The sequence below is a fragment of the Danio rerio genome, chromosome 22 (genome assembly GCF_052040795.2).
Source record: "Danio rerio strain M-AB ecotype USA chromosome 22, GRCz13ab, whole genome shotgun sequence".
Classification (NCBI taxonomy): domain Eukaryota; kingdom Metazoa; phylum Chordata; class Actinopteri; order Cypriniformes; family Danionidae; genus Danio; species Danio rerio.
The window spans coordinates 30953628-30969628 of NC_141042.1; the positions used below are offsets into that span (position 1 = coordinate 30953628).

The 16001-nt window shown below is 35.7% G+C and overlaps 1 protein-coding gene and 1 long non-coding RNA gene across 4 annotated transcripts in view; one reads left to right on the plus strand and one right to left on the minus strand.

Moving 5' to 3' along the window:
- senp7b (SUMO specific peptidase 7b) overlaps positions 1 to 16001 on the plus strand; it is an 80957-nt gene that overhangs the window by 25841 nt on the left and 39115 nt on the right. For all 3 annotated transcript variants that reach the window (XR_015520966.1, NM_001122946.1, XM_087302068.1), the window contains 1 exon segment: positions 15103 to 15312. Coding sequence is in view for 2 of the 3 variants with exons in the window: in NM_001122946.1 (NP_001116418.1) it covers positions 15103 to 15312 (210 nt within the window). In the remaining variant the exon portion in view is untranslated.
- On the minus strand, positions 1032 to 15753 carry LOC147838572 (uncharacterized). Its single transcript, XR_015522239.1, has 4 exons — positions 14027 to 15753; positions 12338 to 12885; positions 3485 to 3888; positions 1032 to 1766 (listed from the first exon to the last, which is right to left on the minus strand). It is a non-coding gene; the product is annotated as an uncharacterized LOC147838572 (long non-coding RNA).

Here is a 16001-nt window from a genome sequence, read left to right on the forward strand (position 1 = left end):
ACTCAGTTAACGGATATCAAATTCACTGACACACAGCACAACACAGAAATTCAGGGCCTCCCGAGGTGTGTCCTTTCACCACTTTTATGCCATTGTGTCAGAGGCTGGATTGGAGACCTTGGGTGACATCAGGGGGGGCACAGCAAACAGCTGGGCAGTGGTAGCCAATCGGAGCCACTGTGTAGGTGGAAGCGGGAGAGAGGTAGAGAGCAATCGAGCGCAGAGAGAGAGAGAGACTAGCGAGAAAAAAAACATATATTAATCACGCAACACAGGAATGTAACAATCAGTTTTTATGTATATTTAACTTTTAAACATCATGTTTGAAGACCAGTAATGTGGTTAAGGCTATAGTAATAATAATAATAATAATTATTATTATTATTATTATAATTATTATTTTATAATAATAATTATTATTATTATTATTATTATCATTATTATTATTATCATTATTATCATTATTGTTTTATCAATCAAAATGTATTTTCATTTAAGTCATTTATGCAGATTTTTTCCTATTTCCAATTCACAAAACTTACATTTACACATTTGTAAGAGGCTTTGGAATAAAAAATAAAAAACAAAAATAAAATTTTGTTTTTCTGGAATAAAAGCATGATTTTTTTTTTAATGCAATTGTCAATTTGGTTATCTTCCTGCTGTGAGGTTTGTCAACAAGTTACTGGATGTTATGGTATTAACATACAGGAATTCCCCTTAGTGTCTGTGTGTGTGTGTGCGTTTGAGTGTGTGTGACCATTAAAGGATTAATTTATCCAGTCTGGTGCTCATGCTGAGAGCGCTGGAATCTAGACTCATTAAAACAAGTGTTTCATATTATAACATACAACACAAGCCTGTTTGCAAGGAGAAAACCAACTCTGAGTAAAACTAATTTAAAATGTAGACTCCCATTAAGCATTTCTTATCATAACATGCAAAGACTCCACTGAAAGGCATTATGATTTGCTGTGGTGCTTCCCTGTGTGGTGAACAAGTGTAATTACACCCGATTAGCTCCCTGGATGGGACGTTGGGCAGCCTGTAGAGTATTTTGACCCTTCACCCTATTTTGTCCCAGGTGAGAGCTCTCCTCAACTGTCTGTGACCCTCTGTCTCTCGGTTTCACCGTTAAGACGGCTCAGATTAAGGCTCTATTTATGTGTATGAGACGGAGGAAGAGCAGAGAACTTGTTTGCGTGACTTACTGAATGTGTTCAATAGAGCACCTGTGTGTGCATATAAGATGCTTATGAGGGTTTCAGACAAGCGCCTCTCTATTCTTAGCTTTCTAGGGTCTTTGTGCGTAAGCTAGACACTTGGAAGACAATAAAACAAGCCATTCGAATAAGGCTTTCCTGTTGTAAGAGCTAAAGAGAGCCTTTTTTCAAGCCCCTGTGGCAGGATTGTGGCTTTTAGCTGCTAGTGTAGGTGTAAATATGCTAGTGTGGCCTTAGTCAGGTTGCTGTTAGAAATGTATTGCACTTGACATATGCGACATATTTGTGAGGTAATATGGATAGATGTCATAAAAAATGTGCATTTGAACATTAGATTGCTTTAATGGGTGTTCCATGGCAGATTGTTTGTTAAAACAGATAGTTAGTTTGTAGCTATTTTATATGTTGGTAAGCATTAGCAGTTAGCATTTGGAGTTCTATTCATTACAAAGACATAATGTAAAAGAAGCATTTTATTCATTCTTTTTGTGATGGGTATGAGGCTTTTACCAGTTAGCCTTGGTGTAAATAGGCTTGTGCTCACTTTTGTCTAGTTTAGTCTACGTCATTTGCTGTTGCTGTTTAACTTTATTTGTAAATTAATTTTAACAAGAAAAAAACAATGTAGTGGGACATTAAGTTGAGATAAATATATGGTGCTTACGAGGTTGAATTGATAGTTTGTTAAAATAATGACTAAGCAGTCATGAATGTCTAATGCAGTCTAATGCAGTTATATATGCAATCTCTTCTGTTCTGTTTACACCAAAGATTTCATAGTAATTTAAAACGGAGAGCATTTTGTTAAGCTTTGGGATTGGTTTGTGGCTTTTAGATGGTAGCATTTGTCTTAATAGTCTAGTTCTCACCTAAAGGTTAGTCCACATCAGTTGGCGTTAGAAAACTGTATTGAGACGTAAAGTTGAAATAAATGAATGGTACTTACCAGGTTCTAGTAATAAGTAAATAAGGAATATTTTGGCTAAACAGCATTAGCATTAGCAGTTAACAGTCTAAGGTTCTATTCATGCCAAAAATTTCACAGTAATTTAAAAAAAGAGAGCATATTATCAAGCCGTTGTATTGGTTTGTGCTTTTTAGCTGTTCGCATAGATGTAAATATGCCAGTGTGTGCCTAAAAGGTAGTCTATGTCAGTTGCTGATGGAAACTCATTCTGTTTGACATTTCTAAGGTAAAGGATATTTGACAATTTTTTAGAGTTATCGTTTAAATTCCTGAGCATTTAACGAAACCTTTGTGATGAGTTTCTGGCCTTTAGCCTGCTTTTGGCAGTGTTTACAAATACTGTATGCTAATGTTCACCTAAACATTTAATTATATTTACTTTTTGAAACCCAATTTTGGTGACATGCATTTTCTTAGATAAATAGCTTTATTTAACAAGAAATATATATTTATATTCGTGCTGTCAATCGATTAAAATAATTAACTGATTAATCGCATTTAAAATACTGAAACTTGTAATTTTGGCTATTCAAATGTAAAATTAATGTAAACGCAAGACAAAAACTATTTAAATTCAAAATATAATTGTTTATTAGAATTAAAATTCAAAATATAATTGTTTAATAGAATTTTTGTTTAACTTGTAACACTTGTAAGATTTCTTCATGTAAACAACATACCCACAATAAACCATCAAGATCATGGCTTGACAGCCATATTTATTAAAGAAATTAAAACACAGGCATGTTAATGACATATAAATTTCAAAACAATCAATGCCAATAAAGAAAACATTGATTTCCATGTTGGATTCTAAGTGGACTGCAAAAAATGCCAAAATACAGGAATTGCAGATATGGAAAATGAAAAATTATAATAATAAACTATAGAATACAAACTGTTGCACTCATTGTAAAGTTGTATTGCTGTGAGTTGAGAACATTAGTTATAAACAATTTAACTTAATCCTCATTTACATTCATCCAGTTGCTAAAACTAGGAGTATCCCGCAAGTGCACAGAGACTCCCAAATGGCCGCAAATGAATGATAATTTCTCGCAAACCGGTCGTTAAATACATTACACACCCCTCTCCCCCGCATCCCTCCTAGCTCTTCAGGTAACCTATGTCGCGCGCAACTCACTATTTTATATGTTGGTTAACATTAGCAGTTAGCATTTGGAGTTCGATTCATTACAAAGACGTAATGTAAAAGAAGCATTTTATTCATTCTTTTTGTGATGGGTTTGAGGCTTTTACCAGTTAGCCTTGGTGTAAATAGGCTTGTTCTCACTTTTGTCTAGTTTAGTCTACGTCATTTGCTGTTGCTGTTTAACTTTATTTGTAAATTAATTTTAACAAGAAAAAAACAATGTAGTGGGACATTAAGTTGAAATAAATATATGGTGCTTACGAGGTTGAATTAATAGTTTGTTAAAATAATGACTAAGCAGTCATGAATGTCTAATGCAGTCTAATGCAGTTATATATGCAATCTCTTCTGTTCTGTTTACACCAAAGATTTCATAGTAATTTAAAACGGAGAGCAGTTTGTTAAGCTTTGGAATTGGTTTGTGGCTTTTAGCTGGTAGCATTTGTCTTAATAGTCTAGTTCTCACCTAAAGGTTAGTCCACATCAGTTGGCGTTAGAAAACCACACAGCACGGTTTGACATTTCTGCGGTAAAGAGGATTTTGACTAGTACTAAACTGTATTGGGACGTAAAGTTGAAATAAATGAATGGTACTTACCAGGTTTTAGTAATAAGTAAATAAGGAATATTTTGGCTGAACAGCATTAGCATTAGCAGTTAACAGTCTAAGGTTCTATTCATGCCAAAAATTTCACAGTAATTTAAAAAAAGAGAGCATATTATAAAGCCGTGGTATTGGTTTGTGCTTTTTAGCTGTTCGCATAGATGTAAATATGCTAGTGTGTGCCTAAAAGGTAGTCCATGTCAGTTGCTGATGGAAACTCATTTTGTTTGACATTTCTAAGGTAAAGGATATTTGACAAGTTTTTAGAGTTATCGTTTAAATTCCTGAGCATTTAACGAAACCTTTGTGATGAGTTTCTGGCCTTTAGCCTGCTTTTTTCAATTCAGCTTTATTTGTATATTGCTTTTACAATGTAGATTGTGTCAAAGCAGCTTCACATAAATGGTCATAGTAACTGGAACAGTGTGGTTCAGTAACTGGAACAGTGTGGTTCAGGTTTTAGTGTTTAAGTTCAGTTCAGTTCAGTTTTGCTCAGTTCAGTGTGATTTAATCATTACTGAGAGTTCAAACACTGAAGAGCCAATTCATCGATGCGTAGCTCTACCAATCCTGAACCATGCGAGGCAGTGGCAACAGCGGAGAGGGAAAAAAAAACTTCACCTGATGGGAGTGAAGAAAAAAAACCTTGAGAGAACCAGACTCAGTTGGGCACGACCATTTTAATTTCTCCGCTGGCCAAAAGTCTTGTGCAGAACTTCATTCGTCGTGGTTTAGGCTGGAAGATGGCCTCAGCGAAGACTCGTCTGTCCCTGGAGCGTCGCTGGAATCAGACTCATGTTCTCCACTCCCCACGACCATCAGCGCAGCAGCAGCTCAGGATATGGCCTGGTCCCGGATATGGAATCCTTGGGATCATCACGTCGCTGGTCTTGGATCCAATCAGTGACTCCGCATAATCTGAGGACCTCGGGTTGAGTATCACCAGGTGAAAATAGAGAATAAAGAGAATAATTAGCGTAGCTGCTGTTCATAGTGTATATAAGCAAGATGTAGAAGCCAGTGTGGAACCCGCTAGGTGATGTATTGAGTGTATGCTTTACTAAACAGATAGGTCTTTAATCTAGTTTTGAACTGGGAGAGTGTGTCTGAGCCTCGAACGTTATCACGAAGGCTATTCCAGAGTGTAGGAGCCATGAAAGAGAAGGCTCGACCTCCTTTACTTGATTTTGCTATTCTAGGTACTACCAGAAGCCCTGAATTTTGAGATCTTAAAGAACGAGTTGGTTTGTAGCGAGACAGAAGGTTGGTTAGATAAACAGGAGCTAGATTATTTAGAGCTTTATAGGTGAGAAGTAATATTTTAAATTCAATACGAAACTTAACAGGCAGCCAGTGTAGGGAGGATAAAATTGGGGTTATATGATCATATTTTCTAGACCTGGTCAGAACTCTGGCTGCTGCATTTTGTACTAATTGAAGTTTGTTAATAGAGGATGCTGGGCAGCCAGCAAATAGAGCATTACAGTAATCCAGTCTCGAAGTCATAAAAGCATGGACTAGCTTTTCTGCATCTGAGATGGATAGCATATTTCGTAATTTAGCGATATTTCTCAGATGAAAGAAGGCAGTTTTTGTGACATGGGATATATGGTTTTTAAAAGTTAGATTGCTGTCAAATATGACACCCAAATCTTTTATAGTAGAGCTAAAGCTAACTTTGTATCCTTCTAATTGTAAATTGAGTTGCGAGATCTGCTGTGTGCAAGATTTAGGCCCAATAAGTAATAATTCTGTTTTGTCGGAGTATAAGAGAAGAAAATTGTTGGTCATCCAGCCTTTGATGTCTTTGATACACTCAGTTAGTTTAGAAAGTTCAGACGTCTCGTCAGGTTTAGTTGAAATATATAATTGAGTATCATCTGCATAGCAGTGAAAGCTGATCCCATGTCTTCTAATAATGTCTCTCAGAGGTAGCATGTAAATTGTAAACAGTAAAGGGCCTAAAACTGATCCTTGAGGCACCCCATACCAGAGGTGGGACCAAGTCATTGTTTGGCAAGTCACAAGTAAGTCTCAATTCATTGCCCTCAAGTCCCGAGTCAAGTCCCGAGTCAAGACTGGCAAGTCCCGAGTCAAGTCCCAAGTCAAAGGCAACAAGTCTCGAGTCAAGTCCAAAGTCCTATAGTTTGATTTTCGAGTCTTTTCGAGTCTTTTTAACAGAAAAATAAAATTTAAACAGATTATGTATGGCTGTAAGATCTGTATTTATTAAACAAACCTTTTTTTTAATGAAAGAACATTGCTTAGATATATAAAGATACAAATGTAATTTTCTGAAAAAGTGCTAAACAGTGCTGCGTCTCGTCTACACAGCCTATTGCACAAGAATGAGTTCCACCAAAAAAAGACTCCATTTTGCCTCACATCACACAGAAATTGCAGGTCTACTGCTGTCTAGTTCATTAAGTTTAGTTGTGCTATGTTATGTCTTCAGTGATCAACTTGTGATTAACTAAAACTACATAAACAACCTCAATGAGGCAGCAGTAGACCAACAACTCCTGTATGCTGCAAAGTAAAATTGAGTGAACTTGGTATTTTGTCAATTGAATCTTGTGTGTGCTAAAGAGATGGAGATGCAAATCTGTCTAGCAGCAATGTAAAATGGTAGCACATATTCTAAATGAAGTAGGCTACTTCATACAAACAATAACGTTGTTTTCTTCACATAACGTTGAAGAGCTTTGCTCTCTACCTTGTGTGATGCTCGTGCAACGATTTCCTCTGTGGACAAAACTGCTTGCGAGCTCTTAAATATACGCCGCTCACGCGCAAATTTTCTCGCTCTCAAATATGCACTGCTCACACACAAATTTTCCTGCGCGCTCTCAGAGATTATATATAGAATTTGTGTCTTGTGTTTCCTCTTCCTTTTGTGCTTTTTGATATGATTTATATTGAGGCACTATTTATTAACAATAACCAAAATACTAAAATAGACTTACATATTCAATTTGTTATCTAATAAACCACAACATTTTGGCTGTATGTTTTATGATGAGATATTTCCAGTTTCAAACACTTAAAGACACAGAGAATAGAGGTTGGATGTAAAGAATGCATTTTGTTTTACAAACATTTATTAAACATCCAAAAGGTGCACCATACTAATCAAATAAAAAACATTTAAACAAAAATATAACTAACGCAAGCAGAAATGTAACTGTGATAAAAATAAGGAAAAACTAGATTTGGCATTATTGCCTACTGTACTATTCACTCTTTAAATAAATCTCACTATCAATCCCATTTTATCATGGCAACTAAAATAAAGTGAACTAGTCTCTGCTGTCTTCCACATTATTGATGAGATTGTGGAGGACATTTTCCATGTCGTCCTCTTCATTTTGAGGAAAAGCTGTTCCACAGGGCCCCTGAACACATCTATTGGCATGAACAGGGTTTTGAACAGTACTATAGTAAAGTACTTTAATTAATCTGTTGGGGTAATATTATAGTTGCTATGGTAACACAAGTGTAATATAAACAAATGACCCAGTGCTGTAGTTTTTTTTACAGTATTGGGTATATTATACTACAATTCACTACACTTTACTGTAGTAAAACTACACTCTGTATTTCATTTTATTAGTTCACTATTCTTAATACTATAGTATGCTGAAGCATTCATTAACAACTTGTAAATAATACTAGGCTTAAACATAGGCAGTATACCTAACTCTCAAAAACACTAGTATTTATTATAGAATTTACCTTAACCTCATAGTTTTTCATGTATTGTTACTAAATAGTTTAGCAATATACAAACCATATCAACATTCTGGAATAATCAATTTACCAGGAGGATCTCTGGAGAGCAAAAGCAGGAAAATTATGAAGCGCCAGTGTGGACAAAACTCAAGTAAACGCAGAGAGACTGAATATGCGCGTGAGAGACCAGCAAATCAGATTAAAGTACCTGCCCACTGGTGAAAGTAATGTTAGAGCCAATCAGATTTTTCTTTCTTTTCATAAAGAACGGGGTTCGAATCCCACTTAGGCACTTGTAAACAATCATTTTAGAACATTTTGTCAAAAATCCCTACTGAAAAAACAGCTTAAACCAGCCTAGGCTGGTTGGCTGGTTTTAGAGGGGTTTTGGCCATTTCCAGCCTGGTTTCCAGCCATTTCCAGCCTGGTCTTAGCTGGTCAGGCTGGGAGATGACCAGCTAAAACCAGCTATGTCCAGCTTAAACCAGGCTGGTCAAGCTGGAAGACCAGGCTGGAAATGGCTGGAAACCAGCCTGGAAATGGCCAAAACCCCTCTAAAACCAGCCTGGTTGACCAGCTAAAACCAGCTTACCAGCCTAGGCTGGTTTAAGCTGGATTTTTCTGCAGGGATATTGTTATGTTTAACCATTTATTAGAGCCACAAAGTATCTAAAACTTGTTTCCATGTTTGAATAGCCAATAAATGTGCTAAATAAATTAAAATAGAAATACCCACAGTGAAACAGTTATATAAATTTAAATATTAGTTTAAATACATTCATAGTGGTTTTAAATATCTTTTAATATGTAAAGTAGAGAAGTTCACATTCAACAAACTGAATAAAACAAGTCTTCGTCTTTAGTTTATTTAAAAACAATTACAAATGGAGTAATTCAACTCACAATTAAATGATCTCATTGAGTGATGGAATAATAAAGGTAAAACTTTAATTGAATGATCAGTCAAGTGTTTCCAAATGAAATCTGTTAAAATAAGAGTCCTACAAAACAGGAACAAAGACACTCATGAAACAAAATGCGATTGTTAATTGTATTTTTTATTAGATGGTTGGTTTTAAGTACTTTAAAAATAGTAGATAATCCTTAAATATAGAGGGGGAAATACAGAAAAACAAATAAACAGAAATTCAACAATATAGATGCATTACATTACAATCTCACAATAAAAATTTTATTAAAAACCATATAGAGGACTAAAATATTGCTAAGAGGCATAACATCAACAATAATAAAAATACCTTTAAGGTTTTAAATACTAAATAAAATTAATAGTATTAATCCAAAATATGAAAAATGTAACACTTTACAATAAGGTTGTATTAATTAATTAAGTTTATGCATGTACTAATGTGAACAAACAATGCAGTGCAGTTCATTACAGTATTCATTATTTTATGCTTTAATTAATGGAAATAAAATTATTGGTTAATTCTTGTTAACTCACAGTGCATTAACATTAATGTTAACAAGCATAACTTTAAATTGTAATAATGCAATAGTAAATGTTAAACTGTAATTAATAAAGGTTTAGAAATATAGTTCATTATTAGTTCATGTTAGTACATAGATTAACTAAAGAAACCTTATTGCAAAATGTCACCAGAAAATAACAAAAAACTTTTTTTTTTTTTACAGTTTTAATAGCTTTAAAAATAAATTATATCTAGTTATTATGGCATGTAATTAATGTTACTACTAATTAAATAGTTAGAAAATACTGTCAGAGGATGGGCAAAACACAAAGATAAAACATAATATGCTCATTGACACAAACGACCAAGTGCAAAAACATAAATTACAGCCATGTTCATTCATAATTATATGATATAAATCAAGAGAGGGTAAATTTGGTTTTAAAAAAAACTGAAGTTCATTGACTTATACACAACAGCAAAACAATGCTTTTGCACAACAGTAACACATTGCGAGTAGTAAAGTCTCTTACCTTTGACAGATGTTGTAAATCCGCTGAATAAAACAAAAGGAGCAGATCGCGGATGTGTTTATTTCACTCTCTGAGTCAGAATGAAAATGGCATCTTCAAATTTCCCGCTGGTGCAAAAACACGGAAGTGCGCCACAAAGCGCTAGTGGTCGAAAGTATGCGTGCATGCTCTCTGTCACACACGCACACACATGCAGAGATAGGGCGTTCTGTGTCAACATACTTTTTATCTTTGGGCTTTTTATAGAAAGTAGCAAGTCTTTACAAGTCAATAGGCGCAAGTCCAAGTGAAAGTCCGAGTCATTTATGTTCAAGTCCAAGTCGAGTTGCAAGTCTTTTCATATTTTGTCAAGTCGAGTCTGAAGTCATCAAATTCATGACTCGAGTCTGACTCGAGTCCAAGTCACATGACTCGAGTCCACACCTCTGCCCCATACTTTACTGGGCAGATTTGTGAAGGCTGTCCATTAAGATTCACAAACTGGTAGCGGTCAGTTAAGTATGACTTAAACCATTGTAGAGCCTGTCCCTGGACACCTGTAGACTTTAAGCGATTTATGAGGATATTGTGGTCAATGGTATCAAATGCCGCACTAAGATCGAGTAAAACTAATAGCGAGACGCACCCTCGGTCAGCAGCTAAAAGTAAATCGTTGGTTATTTTCACTAAGGCGGTTTCTGTACTGTGGTGAGCCCTGAAACCTGACTGAAACACTTCAAAAATATTGTTCGTCTGCAGAAAAGAGCATAATTGAGTGGAAACAACTTTTTCTAGTATTTTAGACATAAATGGAAGATTTGAAATAGGCCTATAGTTAGCTAAGTTGTTGGTGTCTAGTTGCGGTTTCTTAATAATAGGCTTAATAACAGCTAGCTTGTAAGAGTTTGGAACATGGCCTATAGATAAAGAAGAGTTGATAATGTTAAGAAGAGGTTCTCCTATAGCAGGTAGCAGCTCTTTCAGTAATTTTGTTGGAATTGAGTCCAGCATACACGTAGCTGGTTTAGAGCTATTTATAATTTTTACTAACTCTTCATGTTCTATGATTTTGAAGCAGTGTAGGTTATTATTATGATTTAATGAAATATTTACAGGATTTGGAGTATAAGCCGGTGCAGAAAGTTTGGCATCTCCTATTTTTTGTCTAAAGCCTTCTATTTTATTACTGAAAAAATTCATGAAGTCATCACTACTAATTTGCGGTGGAGTAGTTTGTTCCAAGGATGACCGATTATTAGCTAATTTAGAGATGGTGTTAAATAAAAATCTAGGATTGTTATGATTATTTTCTATCAGTTTGCGCAGGTGCTCGGTCCTGGCAGATTTTAGAGCCCTCCTATAGCTGGACATACTGTCTTTGTACGCAATTCTAAAGACCTCTAAATTAGTTTTTTTCCATTTACGTTCCAGGGCGCGGGTTGTTGTTTTGAGCGCACGAGTATGACTATTATACCATGGTATAGTTTTATTCTCTCTAGCCTTTTTTAATTTGATGGGTGCCACAGTATTTAGTGTGCTAGTAAAGATGGCATCCATACTGCTGGTTACTACATCAAGATCATTTGAGTTTGCGGGTGCATTACGAAATAGAGAGAGATCAGGTAAGTTATTTATAAATTCATCTTTAGTTGACGGAACAATAGTTCTACTAGGGCGGAGTATTGGAGCGGGTTTGCTGATTTCAGGTAAACACAGCTTATATAGTAAGAGGTAGTGATCTGTAATATCATCACTTTGTGGTATAATGTCTACGTCAATAACCTCGATTCCATAAGACAGAATTAGATCTAATGTATGCTTTAAGCGATGGGTTGGACCCACAACGTTTTGGTTTATCCCAAGTGAGTGTATTAAATCCATAAACGCGAGCCCTAATGTATCATTAGCGTCATCTATGTGGATGTTAAAGTCACCTACAATTAGCATTTTATCAGTTTTGACTAGTAAGTCAGAAATAAAATCAGAAAATTCTTTTAGAAATTTGACATAGGGTCCTGGGGGTCTATATATGGTGATTAAAGCGAGAGATAACATAGGTTTTTGTATAGTATCTGGAAGCTGAACATTAAGCTATAATACTTCAAAGGAGCTAAACAAAAGTCCGTTTCTCTGTTTAATATTAAGGAAATCACTAAAGATTGATGCAACTCCACCACCACGACCAGTTTGACGAGCCTCATGTTTATATAAGAATCCTGGAGGAGTTGCTTCATTTAAGCTAATATAGTCATTTTGTTTCAGCCAGGTTTCAGTGAGACAGAGTGCATAAAGATTGTTTTCTGTTATTATTTCATTAATGATAAGTGCTTTAGGTGCAAGTGACCTGATGTTTAGGAGACCAAGTTTTACGAAATTTGTATTTTCACTTTCTACTGGTTTTTCTGGTTTGATTCTTAATAGATTTTTTCTGGAGCACACAGTACGTTTATTTCTTAATCTAATAATACGAGGAACAGACACAGTCTCTATAGGATTCGCCAGATATGCGTTACTGATGCGTTACTTTTGGCAGTGTTTACAAATACTGTATGCTAATGTTCACCTAAACATTTAATTATATTTACTTTTTGAAACCCAATTTTGGTGACATGCATTTTCTTAGATAAATAGCTTTATTTAACAAGAAATATATATTTATATTCGTGCTGTCAATCGATTAAAAGAATTAACTGATTAATCGCATTTAAAATACTGAAACTTGTAATTTTGGCTATTCAAATGTAAAATTAATGTAAACGCAAGACAAAAACTATTTAAATTCAAAATATAATTGTTTATTAGAATTAAAATTAAAAATATAATTGTTTAATAGAATTTTTGTTTAACTTGTAACACTTGTAAGATTTCTTCATGTAAACAACATACCCACAATAAACCATCAAGATCATGGCTTGACAGCCATATTTATTAAAGAAATTAAAACACAGGCATGGTAATGACATTTAAATTTCAAAACAATCAATGCCAATAAAGAAAACATTGATTTCCATGTTGGATTCTAAGTGGACTGCAAAAAATGCCAAAATACAGGAATTGCAGATATGGAAAATGAAAAATTATAATAATAAACTATAGAATACAAACTGTTGCACTCATTGTAAAGTTTTATTGCTGTGAGTTGAGAACATTAGTTATAAACAATTTAACTTAATCCTCCTTTACATTCATCCAGTTGCTAAAACTAGGAGTATCCCGCAAGTGCACAGAGACTCCCAAATGGCCGCAAATGAATGATAATTTCTCGCAAACCGGTCGTTAAATACATTACACACCCCTCTCCCCCGCATCCCTCCTAGCTCTTCAGGTAGCCTATGTCGCGCGCAACTCACCCCCACCGTCCTTCAGGTACGTCTCGCACGCACACGTCCCTACTCAGATACGTCGCTCACTCCACCTCTGACACCCCTCAACGGGCCTGACACAGACACACACACACAACGCGCTGCAGACGTTTTGGCCCCAACGGCCTTCCATACTGGAGCGACTCAAAACGATTCTGACACAACAATGCGAAACATACGCTTTCGTTGCGTTTAATGAGGAAACTTGGAGGGCTCATGCTGAAAGGCAGAGTAATGCCCTGTCTTTGACAGCTCGCGACTTCACCAGAGACTTTTTGAGTACATTCACATAAGACACCAATACTCCGATTTTAATATGATTAAGATTATACTCTTATTAAAAGTCTAAGCAGTGATTTTATTACCTTAAAGCACAGGTGTCAAACTCAGTTCCAAAAGGGCCGCAGCTCTGCACAGTTTAGTTCCAACCCTAATTAAACACACCTGATCAATCTAACTGAGTCCTTCAGGCTTGTTTGAAACCTACAGGTAGGTGTGTTGGAACAGGGTTGGAACTAAACTGTGCAGGGCTGCGGCCCACCAGGAATTGAGTTTGACACCTCTGCCTTAAAGGAACACCGAGTCATGAAATGCGGAGGATTTTCTTTTTGTTTGCCATGCGGTATCAACTTACAACAGAAGTCGAAAGTTAAAAATGAAACACCCGGAATTGCATGAAACTTTGGAGAGCCTGGTGATGCGACTAATTGTTTTATACGGAAACTTGCCCTCAAAAAGTACTTCCTCTAATCCCCATTTCTTATATGAGGGCGGGCAGCCATCTGGTCCTGCAGCCATGAGGCGCTGGTCGCAGACCCGCCTACCACCTCCAGTGGATAAAAGCACACAAAGGCGTGGGATGAGGGGATAGGTAGTGATCGTCTATCTGTAGCTGTGTATGTGTGTGTGTGTGTAAGCCTGTAGAGTCCAACAGATGTCCTTGACAGGGAGCAGGAATTTCAGAGTGTCTCCTTATCTTGCTATCTGGGAGAAGTTGTTTTTCTCCAGCCGAGGCCGTCTGGCAGGAGAAAAGAAAACACAGGAAAGCTGAAAGAGTAGAAAAATACTTCAACTTTAGGTCAATATCTGCTAATTTCACAGATATTTAATGTCCATCACTCGTCTCCAGATCTGGCCAAATCTTGTTGCAAAGCCGCTACTTTCTCCCCGATGTTTTCCAATTTGCGATCTAATATTGCAGTCTGATTATTAGCGAGCCTGCCCATATGCATTTCAATCAAGCTTGCCAGCCTGGTGGGGTTTTGAGCAGCACTGGCCGCTTTCATCAATCATCGATACCCCAGGGCCCCGCATAAGCCCATAAGCAGAAACCCTGTTATCAAAGTTTCGAATTGGTAAATATCTTCAATATCCTTCAGAGACAGAGCAGCCAGGCACAGGATGCGCCATTTCTCCCACTCGTTCATCACGTATCCAGCTGCAAATGTCCCAGCAGGACAAGTGGGCTCTCCCAAGCCCAAATTTCTTGTCGAGAAGGTGGTGTCAATTGCATTCAGAGACCAGTTGATAAAATCCACAATTCCTAATTCGTTTGGATAGCAGGGCATAGAGAGCCTCAGAGATATAGAATATGACGAAGACAAGAGGAGCTAGCAAGGAGAAATATGGGATAGAGAGGGAAAAAGTGTGACTGCCTTTGCCGAGAGCCAAACAAAGAAAAGATATATATATAGAATTTAAAATGAGTGCATAATATCAAACCATTGTGATGGGTTTATGGCTTTTAGCTATTAACATTGCAACAAATGTGCTTGTGCGCATGTAAAAGTAGGATAATGGTCACTTTTGTTAAAAGTGACTAAATAGCTATTCGGTTAACTTTAGTAGTTAGCATGTGAAGTTTAAAATTCAGTTCAGAAACTTTAAACATAATATAAATGGAGCATATTATCAAACCTTTATGATTAGTTTGTTTTTTTGCTCTTAAAAAATAAAAAAGATACTAAGAAATTAGCCCTATAGCGTTTTAAACTACCTTAAAAGCATTAATAACATTTTTTATTACGTTTGTGCTGTGAATGACCCTTTTTGATGAACTGCATTATTATACATCATGACCAAAGTCAAAAATCCTTCTTGTTTGTTTTATTTCTAGATGCAGATGGAGAAGGTGAAGTAGCCATTAGCATTTCATGCTCTCAACTTCAAATGTACGGCATGTGGGATGGTGGACTGGCCAGTGACGGCAGTCTGTTATCCAGCACAGAGGAACCCGCTCCTTCTCTCTTCTTTCTCATGGTTTCAGATGCTCAAGCCAGGCTGCTTCGGAAAGAGCTGTCTTTGCAATACAATACACACACTTCAGGTGAGGCATTTAAAAGGATCCATACTAATAAAATATACAGTTGAAGTCAGAACTATTAGCCCCCCTGAATTATTAGCCCCCCTGTTTATTTTTTTCCCCAATTTCTGTTTAACAGAGAGAAGACTTTTTCAACACATTTCTAAACATAATAGTTTTAATACCCATGTCTAATAACTGATTTATTTTATCTTTGCCATGATGACAGTAAATAATATTTTACTGCGTATTTTTCAAGACACTTCTATACAGCTTAAAGTGACATTTAAAGGCTAAACAAGGTTAATTAGGTTAACTAAGCAAGTTATTATAATTAGGCAAGTTATTGTATAACAATGGTTCTGAAGACAGTCAGAAAAAAATTGCTAAAAGGGGCTAATAATTAAAAATAAAAATAAAAAAATGCATTTAATCTAGCCAAAATAAAACAAATAAGACTTTCTCTAGAAAAAAAAAAATTAATCAGACATACTGTAAAAATTTCCTTGCTTTGGTAAACATAATTTGGGAATTATTTAAAAAAGAAAAAAAAATCAAAGAGGGGCTAATAATTTTGACTTACACTGTATATATATATATATATATATATATATATATATATATATATATATATATATATATATATATATATATATATATATGTATATATTTTTTTTAATTTTGAAAACCATGAATGTCTACAATGACTAATC